The following is a 15520-nucleotide window of genomic DNA, read 5'->3' on the forward strand; positions in this document are numbered from 1 at the left end:
AAATGGAGATATGGACACTGGAATAAATTATTGCAGAATAAACTAGGGTGTGAATTTAGACTGGTCTCAAAAGTGTGTGCTCACATTTATTCCAAGATAAACATAAGGTAGTCTATATCTCGGTTTACAAAGGGCAAAGGAATTTCTAGTTAATGACTCTGCATTTATTGCAGGCTCTGCAATTGCGCAGACACAGCTGCCACAGAGCAACTAGCGTGCTGCATATGTTATGAAAATAACTTTCAACAGCACTCACCTGATGGTTCATTTATTTAAGAAAGGATACATTTCTACCCCAAAACTTTACACTGCATGTTTGACTAAGTAATCACTCTAAATTCTTTCTAGCCCCCTCCCCAAGGATTGTAACATACATAGCTAAACTTATAAACAAATTGCTAGTAAAATCTGAAGTTCTTCTTGGGAGAGAAAGGTGGTTCTAATTTCCAGTTATTTGAATTTATTGCCTAGTCTAATTTTCTCCAACAGATAAGGTCCAGATTCCCAAGAGAGTACCATCAGCCTGGCCTTCTGAAGATTAAACTTAATACCTTATGTCTTGCATTTTCCATGGAAAGAAAATACTGTAACAGAAGATACAGTGAAAATAAATATTTCTGAACAAGGAAACAACCTTTCAGAAGTATAACCCTACCTGAGTTGTGCTTTAAGTTCAGTAAACCTGGGTCGTCTACTAGGGTCGTATGCCCAGCACTTGGTCATAAGGCTGTAGAGGGTAGGAGGGCAGTTTGGAGGCATTGGGAGCCGCTCACCGTTCTCAATTCGCCCAATCACATCATTGTTCTTCACTCCCTGGAAGGGCTTTACCCCATGCATTAGGATCTCCCACATACACACACCTGAGAAACACACACACAAAAAATTTCCCCAGTGTCAGCAAATAACAAAACCTGTTAAAAAAGAAACAAACCCCAATTTTGTACAGCCAAACCATGCAATTTCTTCTGAAATGTATAGCTAGGGAATCAGTTTTTACTTACCGGCTGGCAGCAGAGAGGAGTGATGTGCAGTAGGATTACGCACATAGTATCAACCTGAACTATTTATGAGGAAGCATGACCCACAGCTGGCTCACAGCAGCCTGGCTTCACATTTAGCTACCTTTTACCTATTGTAAATCAGGATGGTTGCTCATATTCAAATCTACTTTTTTATGAGGTAGAATGAGCTGTGTTTGCTTTTCCCTTTGACTAATTCCAACTGGCTTGTTTCGACACGTAGAACGTATTTTCACTTTGAGGGTGTTTTAACACTGGCATTGATCCAAACTTTTTGTGCTGAAACTATGTAATGAAACAGTTTCTGTTGAAACTGTGTTAAAAGCACAAAGGGAAAAATGGTCTGTCAGTTTAGGATTGGCCAGAATATTCCACAGACTTCATTTTTCTAACTCTGACTGTGCTAGAGTTTTTTCAAACTATCATAAACCTGCTAAAATTCACATACCCTTCAATTAAAAACATTCCAATTTTATTTTGTAAATTTTATTTTGTCTGTCCTGCTCTTATTTGAAGTCCCATCTTTTTGTTCCTTTACACAGCCTATGCTCTGTCTGCTCAGACCAGCACTTTGGACCAGTTTGAGCACAGGTGATCAGATTCATATAAAAACTTGCAAATTTAGGAAAAAAAGATCAAGGCTTCAGGATATTCCCATTTACCATTACTTTTACTCAGCTACTGGTCATATTTTGTAAGCTAGCAGGCACTATGAAATACAAATTAAGTGGGAATTTAGCATTAAAGATCTGGAGACATGACATCATGTAGACTGATCTATGCATTAAGCAAGGAAGCAGGCATATGACCATAAAAGAAAAAGTGAAAATACAAAATAGAAACAGCAAATAACAATGGTGTAACAAAAAGAAATCAGAAGGAAAAAAAACAGTAAAAAAATCATCTCCATTATGACTATGACCTAATTTCCTTGTACCTTCATTTCTGCCAGCTTCTTATTTGGGGCGAAAAGGCACATGAAACTTTAGGCTTACTGAGTAGAAAAAGGAAAGAAAAATACAGATGGAAAATGTGCTGGAAAAAATCGTATTTTCAGAAAGTATGGTAAAAACAGTGCCAAATATCAGGAAATTATTCATTTACAGTAGTAAAAATGAAACACTGAACTTCTCCAACACTTAAGAAACCTCACCATTTGGTATTCACTTACCAAACATCCACACATCGCTAGCTGAGGTAAACCGTCGGAAGTTGATTGACTCTGGAGCCATCCATTTGATAGGTAATTTTCCTTTGGAAGCTACAGGGAAGGCAAGACAAGGCAGGCTTTTATTCCTACTAGTGAGCTCAAACATAGATTTTGTTCTCAGTGAAATAATTCATAGGCAAAACCCGTCTCCAGTGCAGTACTTCAGCTATCAAATTCTGTACAAGAGATTTCTGCACTGTCTGACCAGTTCTGCCAGTAGTCCTCTATGTAGAGAGAAGAGCAGCACTTTGCCTAAATATTCAGGCTGATTGAGCTCCTTTAAGTTAATTATTATTTCAAGATGCAACTACTGCAGTTAAGAAGGTACTGGCACCAAATCCGAAACTGTCACAAAATCTCAGCAAGGGAGTAGGTGTTTTTAAATGATTCACAAAAAAAGGGTAGGTTGTTTGGCCTTACATAAAACAGAAAAAGAACCAACAAAAACAAAATAATCCCCCAAACCTCCCAATAAAGCCCCCAACAACAAACCCCAAAAGCACAAGAAGAAATGATCATGTCAAAAGTATTCCCCCTTTCCTCTCAGCAATTAAAACAATGATATGTAGCTCGCAGTGATACGAGACAAATGAAACGAGGAAACATAATGGAGTGTAAGGGGACAGATAAAGGACTTTTAAAAACATATGACTGAAACTAGAAATATATTGAAGATTAGATTTATGAATATATAGTTTCATAATACACACCAGATTTAAAATGCTACTGTTTGGTACCCTAGATGCAATCTCTAGTCTCCTGCTGTATTTCCCATCTGTCAGGCACTGCAGGAAATCTCACAGCTGCTGGAGTGACTTAAGATCAGTATTCCATCCAAAATGGGGGAAAAAGTAGGCTTCAAAGACTTTTTTGTACTGAACCTCCCTAGTCCAGTGGCATCTGAAATATGTAGCATACAATGGCAGCACAAACTCAAAATTTATCTGTAGGTAACCTTGAACTCACTGTAGGCTACCAATATTATGCCATGAATATGAGTATTATCCCAAACAAGCCTCAAATGCAGATAATCTTCTAAAAATCATGAAGAAAGCACCTTAAGCTTGTCCTAAAAAGTGGAATTTTACCTACACATGAATTTTCTACTTTTTGCAATTTAAATCAGACCTTGTGATTATCCTTCTTAAATTCCTACATGTAGGAATTTACTGCCACCTATTAAATTGTTGAATAGCTTGCCTTTTTATACAAATACAACCAAGAAAATCTGGTTAATTCCTTTTGACAACAAACTCAGTATTGTGAGAAGCAACTGTGTTCTAACTGGCCTGCAAGAAGGATCCAGAGTGTCAACTTACCTTTATAGTAAGTACTGTCTTCCATGTATCGGGATAAACCAAAGTCACCTAATTTCACACAGTCAGTGGCAGATACGAGCACATTTCTAGCAGCTATATCCCTGCCAAACAGAGGAGACATTATTTCTAGTCATTTAACAACTTAAAGTGGTGAAATATAATTTGAAATAAATTATTAAAACCCAGAAGTATCAAACGCCTTTGAGAGGACTGAATTATTTTTCTAGTCATGGTTTGGGTGTGCATGTACAGAAAAAACGACTACGTATTTGTCTACGGATACTGAGAAGCTTGCAGAAATGCTGCATTACATTTGATCCTTATGAGTAATAGCTACTGTCCGAAAGTATAACCATCAATGTCAACAGCAAAGGAAAAGGTTTTATTCTTCATCCATTTAAATATCACAGGCTAACAATTTTTGGCAATTAGAATTTATGGAAAGAAGAAAATCTGCCTCCTGACCCTGCAAAGGTAAGGAAATGGTTTAAGATCTCAGTCCTGTGAGAGGCTTCCTAAAAAGGAGCTCAGTTTTTAGTGATGCCACAGGGATTATGAAAAGACTTGGGCATTTTTCTCTTGCAGTTTCCCAGGTGAGACAACCTGCCTTATGTGTCTGTTGATTCTGGATTTCAGCAGACTTGGCTAAGTACTGACAGGTTTAGCTTTGAGCAGTGAAGTAAGTTCAGCAAACTAAGCAGTGCTACTTTTACGCATTTCAGTACAGTATAAATAAGTTGTATTTTGAAATTTTATTGCCAGAGTTAAAATAAACAGCTACTTGGCTAAAATTCAAGTACCTGTAACAATCGTAAGGCTCTGTTATTTACAATGTTTTTATATACATATGTATGTATACCTACCTAATACTTACATATACATGTATTTCTATGTACAATATATACAACGCATATATAGAATTTGAATGTAAGTATTTAAACACAAATAAAACACTCAAGTTCAAAATGAAATAGCACATGATAATTGGAATGCTGTGAACTTTTAATTGCATACAGTAAGAGGCTAAAGCCAGTCTCTTCTCTTTAGAAAGCTCATGTTCAAATTCAAGGGAATAAAATGCAAAACACACCTAGAAAGAAATTTAGGTTCACTTTCTGGTTAAGCAAGTACTTGTATTTTACAAATATTTTGTTTTCCCTGTTCTTTACTTAAGAAGCTGGCTGCCCCTTGTTTTGCTTTTCTGTATTTGGAAGATTACTGCTTTAAAAAATACTGCAACCACAAAGCAACAACCCATCTGAAATCTATTCTGATTAAAATCCGGCAATTTAATCTGATTAAATTCCGAGTCAATCTCGGAATGAGCCAGCAGGTGTCACTCTTGAAAAGGGTGTAATTTTGGTGGCAGCGTCTGAAAAAAATGACATACTAATATGGAGACTGACATAAAACAGGTAAGTGGATTTTAGGAGTTTCAAAGTATTGCTGCAACACATTCATCGTAAGTCAAGAAAAAGAAACACAAAAAGAAAGGCTTCAAAGAATCCAGACTTTCTGTCTTCCCTTGAGCAAGTGTATCTAATAGCCAGAATACTGCCACTCAAAAATCTGGTAATCTAGGACACCTCGTATTCCTTAAAATTTCAAGTAGTTACATATAAAAGTAGACACATACACATATATATGTATAAAATCTTACCTATGTACAAATCTTTTGCTCTCTAAGTAGGCAAGTGCTGTGCTAAGCTGGTAAGCGTAGAGTATCAGAGAGGCCAGATCCAAGCTGTATTTTCTTACTTGCAAAAACGATCTCAACTTTTTGCACAAAGAAGGAGAAAAGAAGAAAGAAGTTAGGACAAAAAAATAACTAATTTGAACACGGCTTATCTCAAATTGTGAAGTTTACATGAGAATCAATGGGCATCCTTTCTCTTAAGACTGGATGAGAAAGGAAAATCACTTGCCATGAAGAAATTTGACTCTGGGTTAATTTCAAGCAGTTTTTTCTACATGAAAACTGTTAGCCAAACAAAAAATAAATTTTGTGCATTCCTTTCAGGTTCCTTTTGAAGACTGAGAGCATACGCTGCAGCTGTTCCAGAGTAAAGCACTCCTGGACTTTTTATGCATTCTCCCCTTGAGAAGTGCACACATTTTTGGCCTAAATAATTTCAGAACAAAACAGTACATGGCAATCCAAACACTGATTAGATCAGTATTGTTTTGGAAGCATTAATTTTAATCTACATTTGCTAAAACAACTGGATTTAACTCAGAGTAGCAAATATCAATGCACAATTTTTATAAGCTATATTCCTAGTATAAGGCAGTTAGGACCTAATGGAATGTGGCACTAGAGTCTCCTTATAAATTAAAACAAGGCTTTGAAAAGTGATTTGGGCACTGGAAAGGAAATCTGTCATTTTTTGACAGAAAGTTACCTCTCCACTACAGCTTTTTCTGCCTTTTTTTTTTCTTGGACAACATATTGCAGTTTGATAATTACAATGACTATCTTACAATGCAGTATGAAATATCACTTCAGCTCACATTTTCAGAAACGTGAAGCTCAAAGAAAACACATCTATTATAAAAACTGAGATCTAGTTTTGTTTAAACTATTCATCCAAAAGACGTAATAATGAGGAAAGTCTACCTAGGGTCTCTGCTGCAGAGACTGTACAGAAAAAAACCCTAAGAAATTCAGTGTTCCAAGGGAAAACGCAGTATTACTCAGGAAGAATAAAAGATGTACCACGTAATTTCACTTCTAGAAGATACGTTTGCAAATGCTGTTTAAATGATATTGCATTATCATCATCTTGACACAGGTCATGCTCTCACTCTGGAACAGCAATTGAAGTTCTCTGAAAACTGTGACTAATCACTTTGGTATGAGCTGATGCAGTTCCCTCAGTGGAGGAGTTAGGTCAAATTCTGCCACTCCTGTTTCTGAGTCCATAACTCTACAAACAAGTATGATATCATGTTTGAGGAGAGTGCCTTTGCATTAGTACCGAGAAGTGATTTTTTCAGTCTTTTGTAAAGGTATCTGTGAGCTAAAAGAGAGAAAACCATTTTCTCTCTTTTAAAAAGTTGCATGAGGATTTTTCATACCTCTCCAAGTGTACAGAGCTCCATGATTATCCAAACAGGGTTTTCTGTAATAACTCCAATGAGCTTCACAATGTGAGGATGATCAAACTGACGCATTGTTACTAAAAGGAAAAGAAACAAGTTGGTGTGTTACATAAAACCTTTTTTTTTTAAATCAAAATAAAAAAGTCAGTTAAGAAGCATTTAGTCTATGACCAGAAAATATAATCACAATTCTGCAGGACTTGAAACAACTGCTTGCAAGCAATGGCTGGTCATTTAATTTGCTGCGGGCAGTATGAAACACTGCTTGCTTTAGTGGTACTATTCTCCATTCACAAAAAGTAAACTGCTGTGGAAGGTGCAAGTCAAGTCAGGCTCCCTGGCTCTTCTGCCCTGGTTGAGCATAACAGAAGCTAAGCTAATGACCTATTAATCCAGTGCATGACCAATTAACCTGTGCCTTTCTACTGGAAGAGGAGGAAGGAAAAAACAGCACGTATAATTCAATGTCTGGGGAAAAAAAAATGTGTGTCAGTTTATGACATAGGCAAAAATCTCATTTAATGATTACGTTCACATCTCATTTTATTTTCCATGGACTTAATTAACTTTTGAGTCTCAGCAGTGCATTCACAATATATTTTATGCAGTAAGACATACAAATCATAGAATCATAGAATGGTTTGGGTTGGAAGGGACCTTAAAGATCATCTGGTTCCAACCCCCCTGCCATGGGTAGGGACACCTTCCACTAAATCAGGTTGCTCAAAGCCCCATCCAACCTGGCCTTGAACACTTCCAGGGAGGGGGCATCCACAACTTCTCTGGGCAACTTCTTCCACTGTCTCACCACCCTCACAGTAAAGAATTGCTTCCTAATATCTAATCTAAATCTACCCTTTTTCAGTTTAAAACCGCTACCCCTCGTCCTATCACTGCACTGCCTGATAAAGAGTCCCTCCCCATCTTTCCTGTAGGCCCCCTTTAAGTACTGGAAGGCTGCTATAAGGTCTCTCTGGAGCCTTCTCTTCTCTAGGCTAAACAACCCCAACTTTCTCAGTCTGTCCTCATGGGGGAGGTGCTCCAGCCCCCAATCATCTTCGTGGCCCTTCTCTCCTGCTTGAGCAGGTCCATGTCTTTCTTTTGCTGGGGGCCCCAGAGCTGAATACAGTAGTCCAGGTGGGGTCTCACAAGAGCCAAGGAGAGAGGGAGAATCACCTCAGGTGATTGTCAGTCTCTTTTCCCAGGTAACAAGCGACAGGATGAGAGGAAACGGCCTCAAGTTGCACCAGGGGAGGTTTAGATTGGATATCAGGAAAAATTTCTTTACTGAAAGAATGGTCAAGCCTTGAAACAGGCTGCCCAGGGAACTGGTTGAGTCATCATCCCTGGAGGTATTTAAAAGATGTGTAGACGTGGCGCTTAGGTACATGGTTTAGTGGTGGACTTGGCAGTGTTATGTTTACAGTTGGACTTGATGATCTTAAGGGTCTTTTCCAACCTGAATGATTCTATGATTCTATAGTTCCAATACAGACCCCTGAGGGACACCACTCTGTTACTGCTCTCCACCTGGACATTGAGCCGTTGACCGCAATTCTTTGAGTGCTACCATCCAGCCAATTCCTTATCCACCAAGTGGTCCACCCTTCAAATCCATGTCTATTTTAGAGACAAAGACGTTGTGCAGGACAGTATCAAATGCTATGGCAAGTCTAGGTAGATGGCATCAGTCGCTCTTTCTTTATCGACCAATGCTGTAATCCCATTGTAGAAGGCCACCAAATTTATCAGGCACGATTTGCCCACAGTGAAGCCATGTTGGCTGTTACCAATCACCTCTGTTTTCCACGACTTAGCACAGCTCCTGCTCCATGATCTTGCCAGGCACAGAGGTGAGACTGACTGGCCTGTAGTTCCCCAGGTCTTCCTTTTTTCTCTTTTTTAAAGATGGGGATTATGTTTCCCCTTTTCCAGTCACTGGGAACTTTACCAGTCTGCCATTACATTTCAAATATAGTGGCTTAGCAACTTCATCTGCCAGTTCCTTCAGGACCCTCAGATGTATCTCATCAGGTCCCATGGACTTGTGCACTCGAACCTGATCTTCTCCTACGGTGGGCAATACTTAATTCTCCCAATCCCTGCCTTTGGATTCTGTGAATTGGGCAGTGTGGCTAGAGCACTTTCTGCTGAAGACTGAGGCAAAAAAGTTGTTGAGTACCTCAGCCTTCTCCGTGTTAGTTGTAGCCAGGTCTCCCATTTTGGTTATCAGGGAGTACAGTTTCTTTCATCTTCCTTTTTTGTCCTACGTACCCGAAGAAATCCTTCTTGTTATTTTTCACGTCCCCAGTCAAGTTCAGCTCCAGCTGTGCTTTGGCTTTCCTGATCCTCATCCTGCACTCTCAGGCCATGCCATATCCCTATAATCTCCCCGCCTTCACTGCCTATGCATTTTGGTTTTGTGTTTTAGTTTGGCTAAGAGGTCTTGACTTAGCCAAGCTGGCCTCCTGCCTCCCCTGCCTGACTTCTTGCACATTGGGATTGAGAGTTCTTGCGCCCTAAGAAAAATGTCTTTAAATATCTCTCAGCTCTCGTTCATTCCTTCGCCTCTGAGGGCAGTTTCCCAAGGGATGGCATGCAGTAGTGCCCTAAACAGCCAAAAGTTTGCCCTTCTGAGGTTTAGTGTCCTGACTCCACTTTTTACCCATTCTCAAGATTGAGAATTCCACCAGGGCATGATCACTGCAGCCGAAGCTATCTCCAATCTTGACCTCTCCACTAAGTTCTTCTGCATTAGTGACCAATAGGTCCAGCAGTGCCTCTCCTCTGGTCGGACTCTCCATCATCTGTACCAGGAAGTTGTCCTCAACGCACTCCAGTAGTTTCCTGGGCTGCTTGCAGTTCACTGTGCCTCTTTTCCAGCAGATGTCTGGGTGGTTGAAGTCCCCTATCAGGAACAGGACCTGCGAGTCATCAACCTCCTCTTCTTGATTGAATGACCTGTAGTAGACACCAACCACAAAGTTTCCTTTGTTGGCTTGGTCTCCAATTTTCAGCCATAAGTGCTCCACCTGTGCATTTTCTGTTCTTCAAAGATAGCTCTGTGCAATCAATCCCGTTTTTGGCATAGAGTGCAACTCCCTCACCTCTCCCTCCTTGCCTGTCCCTTCTGAAGAGTTTATAGCTGTTAATCACAGCACTCCAATCGTGCAATTCATCCCACCAAGTTTCTGTGATAGCAATCAGGTCGTAGTTTTCCATCTGGGCAGCGGCTACCAGCTCCTCCTGTTTGTTTCCCACGCTGTATGCATTGGTATAGAGGCACTTCAGCTGGGCCACATCTCCTTTTTAGAGGAGCTTGCCCTAATTCCCTTGAGGCAATTCACAGGTGTGTCCCTGTTGCTTCCTAATGCTTCAGCAGCCCCGGGTTCTTCTGGAGTGCTTAGAACACCATCCCCTTCTACCACTACATCTAGTTTGAAGCTCTGTTTATAAGTCCAGCCAGCTTAATGGTCAGGACACCCTTGCCCACTTGGTCACTTGAGCCCTGTCAGCTGTCAACAGGCCTGGTTTCTCAAAGGTATGTCCAAGATCGTAGAAGCCAAGACCTTGAGCATGGCACCAACTATGCAGCCAGTCATTCACCTGTTCAATTTGTCTCCTTTTTCTCGAATCCCCTTCTCCAACTGGGAGGATAGGGAAGAACACCACCTATGCTCCCGATCCTTTTAATATCGTTCCGAGGGACATGAAGTCTCTTTTGATTATTTCTGAGTCGCCCCGTTGCAGCATCATTTGACCCTACTTGGAATAGTAGGATCAGGTGATAGTCCACAGGCTTTACCAGGCTCAGCAGCCTCTCTGTGACATCATGGATGCGATCTCCCAGCAGGCAGCAATCTTTTCTAGAGATAGTCTGGGCAACAAATGGGCACTTTGGTGCCTCTCAGCAAGGAGTCTCCAATTACTAACACCCTACATACTTTTCTGCTGGCACCGGTTCTAATGTGGGGGGGTGGCTGGACCAACTTTGCACAGTTGGCCTTCCCCGAGTCTTGCCCGCTACTCTCGCTTCATTCTCCAGCCCCAGGGCATCGTACCTACTACGCAGGGGCACTTCAGGGGGAAGGGGAATATTCCTCCTCCTGCCCCGAGCAGAGACGAGAGTCCAGTCTCCTTTGTCTCATGAGTTGGTTCAGTCTGTCACCTCAGGGTTGAAAACAAGCTTACCTTCCCTTTGCAAAGTCTGAAGGCAGGGCTGTCGCTCAGCTTGTGACAGTGCACAATACCACACATCGATCTCTTGCTCAGATGTCCGGATACTGCGCTACCTGTTAAGCTCCTCTTGTGACACGGCCACTTGCTTTAAGAGTTCCTCCAGCTGGGCTCGCCTGCACCCATGACATCCACCTCTGCCTTTGGACCCTAGGGGGACTTCCAGGTTCTGGAGTTTCATGCAACTTTGGGTCTGGGCAGCTCTTTCAGTTCTTGGGGGGGTCAGTCTGGGTAGGTGTCCACATAGGGAGCTTTTATCACTTCCACCTGGGTTTCCGTCACAGATTTGCAGTTGCAGCGGGTGGAAACCATTTTGTTTGCTACCTCTGTCTGGCTCCCAGAAGAAAACAGCCCATTTGCCGGAGGCCACCCTCCCTGTGCACCCTCCCATGCAAACTCCCGCACCACGCCCTGTTTGCCCACCCTGGTCACTAGTGCTCCCTGGGGGCTGCCTTTTACAGATGCGGGGGTTGGCCGAGGTTGCTCCTGGCCCTGCCCAAGCCTCGTCAGCCGCTCTCATGACAGCTGATAGCTCCTCGTGGCTCCCTCCATGACCCTGGGCATTGCCCTGTTTGAGGAAACGCCCCTGTACACCGTGACCCTCCGCCCCGCTGTGGAACGTGTCGGCACGAAGCTGCTCACCTCGGCAACTAAGGGCTAGTGGCGGTTACACCGCGTTTAAATCTCCTGCCGTTGCTCCTGGCCCCGCCCAGGTCTCCTCAGCCGTTGTGGCGCGAGCTGCGGGCTCCTGGCGGTCTCGGCTCCCCTGAGGTTTCCCCAGGTTCAGGAAACCCCTCTGTGCACCATGCTAGAGCGCTCCGCTGCCGACCGTGCCGGCACTGGAGCTGCTCGCCTCAGCGACCGACTCAATGCTTATTAATGTTTTGGCGAGGTGTATTGGGTAGGTTAAATGAAACTTCAGTCCTCTGATTAAGTTTTTCTAGTCCAACGTACGCATGACAAACATCCTTAATTTAATCTTGACAAATAGCCTTAATTTAATCTTGGAAGTAGTATCTCTTTTACATTTACAGTTTGTAGTGTCAACAGATATATATGGTAATTATCAAACTGGAACGTCTGCTTCAGTTCGCCTAAAACTGGACAAGAATAAAAAACGCTATCTTTTGGCTTTTAATTAATCACAAGCTAAAACCAGCAGCTGTTTTTGGATTCCTGTTCTGATGAGCTCTGAATTCTACTGCTGCCCACTGGTACACAGCAGCCGTATAATCAACACATCTTGCAACACCACAAACTCCAAGAAAAATCCTTGGACAATGATGTTTATAAGACCTAATGTATAATGGTTCAATAATGTATTTTCCTGCAAAGAAACTTATATGGGCAAACTTAAGATAACATATTCTTTAAAATATTTGTGTGTTATGAATAATACAGAAAAAAAAAATCAGTAAAACAAACATCCCTATCAATGACATAGCTTAACGCATTAATAAAAAGGAATAAATAATGTGGTGAAATGTCAAATGGGCAGTAACAACTGCTAAAATACTACACAGACTTGAAGCTAGATTCCTAAATCATTCAATTCCCCTCTCCCCCTTTGAAGTAAACGGAATTCCAGAGAAGGAAGCTATTTCTGACACCTCGAAAAAGTATGCATTGCTAAACTATTTATCTGAACCCAATGTTAGTATTAAAATCTTGGTAAACAAACTGTATATTCCAAACAAACCCCAATTATTTAGCTTTAGGGTTCTCTTGTGCTAATCTAACTCAATGCAATTTACAATCTTACAACACGGAAACGCTTCTTCATTAATGTAAAAATGAAGCAGGAATACAATTTTAATTATCAAAGCAATGGAAAGGCTATTAACACGAATAGTTTTATATCATATGGTCTTACCAGTTTTAAACATAAAAACTCCATCATTGGAAAGTACTTCCCAGAGATTAATTCAATCAATGTTAGCTGACAAGCTCACAAATTCAGAAAGGTAATAGAGTTATTACATCATTTTGCCATCCAGCTTCTACAGCAATGAACTACTTGCAGAAAGGAGCAATTTACCAAAGCCAGTGGAAGATCAATAAAAATCTCCCCAAACCAGGTGGTTTGTATTTTAGCATATACAAATGCATTAATAGTAATGCAGTGCTACGCAAAAGCTGACAGGAATGAAGAGACAGATGCTGCTTGTAAAAATATTTTCTTTCATCTATTTTTTATACTGAGGTGTTCCTCCTTGGAAGAATCAATACTAAATCGTTTTAGCATTGAAAACTCCATCACAAGCAAACAACTAAAACCCCAAAATACTTTAATATTCCTACTATTAAAATAACATATTAGGAAATAAAGGTCTTAATTCAGTGAAATAACCAATTCTGCCCCTCCAGATGCTGGACCTGGGCCTTTTGAAGAGTGCTCTTAAAATTAAGAGGCAGTATCTTCTGAGAGCATTTGCAATCTGAACGCAAACAAGAGAAAGGTAACAGATGAGAATTAAAACAAAAAAAAAGAAAGAAGAAATGGCAAAACTATTAAATCAAAATTGAAAAGCACTATTTATCTGTCTACTACGTTGGCATTTCCTAATCCGTCAAGCTCAAAGCATAATAAGGAGCATTCAATGAGCAATTATTTTCTACATTGTTAAGAGACAGCAGCCTACCTTTGACTGCTAAGTTATTACTATAAGCAACAGTATTTACTTTTCCAACAGGTAGAAATGTAATGGAAAAAATTATAGTAATTTAAGAAAAATCTGACATCCAAAAATAAGAAGCCATTAGCTATGAACACACATTTTCTGAACAATTAGCAAAAAATCCTTGAACAAAGGAATAGTGAATAAAAGTATACTGTAACATCTGGCCATAACCTAATAATTTATTGATATAATACAATACCTTTATGAGGTTTAGAGATATACAATAGCAGAGGATAATAGGCAAAAATTCAGGCCTAAATCTCATATCTTAATTTTCTTACAAAACCAAACAGCAGAGAAATCAGTAACTACAACATTCTTATAGAAGTTTTCTGTATTCATCTCAACAAAAAGCCTTCCTCCATGAATGAAATGTACCGTTTGGGGAATGCAATACTTGTGGGCAATTATTTAGAAAATTGGTTTATTCCATCATAATTTTAATTCTGAATTTTCAAAACAGACCTCTCTTAGACATAACATTTTTAGCAACTTTGTTAACAACCACGTGACCTTTTGAAGTAATACACTGAAACAAGTGTTATGTTTTTTTAAATTCATTAAGGAGAAAGAAGGAAAAAGAGGATCAGATCTCTAATATTCCAAAACTGGTTCTGAAGCCTTACAGGAGTCAGACATAAGTGTTCAATTTAGAAAATCAATATATAATATTGAAATATATCTATAATACATAATCATATACATTGGCAATGCAAGGATGTAAAGCAGTCTTCCTGGCACATATTGCAGGAGAGGAAAAGGTCATGCTATATATTAATAAAAGATTTACATGAGCATCAGAAGTTTCTGGCACAGATGGCTGCAGTCTTTGCAAGAACCAGTTACAGAAGCTACCCCAAAAGAAGTATTTTAATACTCACAGGCTTCTTGTAAGAATTTTTCTCTAACGCTGTCTGAGGTGCAGTTTTTACATGTTTTGATTGCAACGGCCATAGCTGGATTTTCCTGAAAGACATTATTGAGAAATAACTCAAATACAGCCCACCAAATACAGTCCACCAAAAGCTAAGTCCTTTAAAATTCTAGCAAAACTGCTTTAGAGAAAATTACTATTAACGAAAATATCTTTAGTTAAGAAATTACATTTTGAAAGCTTCTATATTAAAATATTATTATAGTCAAGACACCCAGCGTACAACATTTACATCTAATGCGCCTAGGAAATATTTAATCTGTTTTAAACTACGTTAAATTGTACAAAAAATTATAACAAAAGATACTAAGTTTAACTGAATAGTACTGTAAACTTTTTGCGTTATTGAGGATGGTAAACTCTTGACAGTATTTAGCAAAAGCAGAGGAAAAAAGTAGATATATGCCTAAAAAACACACTTGGCCTACGCAAGCAAGCAACCTGGAAAGCCAAATAAAGGACTTTTTGTGGCTCTTGCACAGCAAAGACTGGCTATAATTTTGAACTCAAACTACAAAGGAAAGTAAAACAAAGATTTTACATATTAGCTTCACAATCAGTTATATCAAGGGCTTAAAACTGAGTTAAAGAGAACACATGTATTCAAAATCAGAAACAGATTTTACCATCTGATTACTTATCCTCTGAATACTGAAAAATAAGAACCACTGAGACAGCCCAAAGGAGGCCTCTTGGTTCAGGCGGCATCTTTCATCTTCTCTTGCTTTGGTGTGTTTTACAAATACCCTTTCCATAAATTACAGACAGCCCAGAGAAGCTGCAAGCGTTTTCTCCTGAGAAGAAGCTTTAGGTGTTCAAGCTTCACTAGTATTCAAAATGCCACAACTTAGAAAATGGTATTTTTACAACACAGTGTAACCCCACGGTAACATGCAGTGCTCTGATGTCACTCATACAAGTTCTTAATGGGTTGGAAGAAGCTGAAGTGTTTTAAAATTAAGCTTCTACATTAGGTATAGGCCTGCTGAAGGACTAATATGCCTTCCTTCCAACTGGGA

General features: G+C 39.9%; 1 protein-coding gene across 1 annotated transcript in view; it reads right to left on the minus strand.

Annotated features, from left to right (window-relative positions):
• Nucleotides 1-15520, minus strand: part of PTK2 (protein tyrosine kinase 2) — a 72601-nt gene that overhangs the window by 37201 nt on the left and 19880 nt on the right. The window contains exons 7-12 of the mRNA XM_009579134.1: nucleotides 14449-14533; nucleotides 6627-6727; nucleotides 5209-5324; nucleotides 3549-3649; nucleotides 2191-2280; nucleotides 656-860 (exon numbers count right to left, since the gene is read on the minus strand). Coding sequence (XP_009577429.1) covers nucleotides 656-860; nucleotides 2191-2280; nucleotides 3549-3649; nucleotides 5209-5324; nucleotides 6627-6727; nucleotides 14449-14533 — 698 coding nt within the window. The remainder of the gene's footprint in view (nucleotides 1-655; nucleotides 861-2190; nucleotides 2281-3548; nucleotides 3650-5208; nucleotides 5325-6626; nucleotides 6728-14448; nucleotides 14534-15520) is intronic.

This window comes from Fulmarus glacialis, unplaced genomic scaffold (genome assembly GCF_000690835.1).
Source record: "Fulmarus glacialis isolate BGI_N327 unplaced genomic scaffold, ASM69083v1 scaffold1396, whole genome shotgun sequence".
In the NCBI taxonomy this organism is placed as follows: Eukaryota; Metazoa; Chordata; class Aves; order Procellariiformes; family Procellariidae; genus Fulmarus; species Fulmarus glacialis.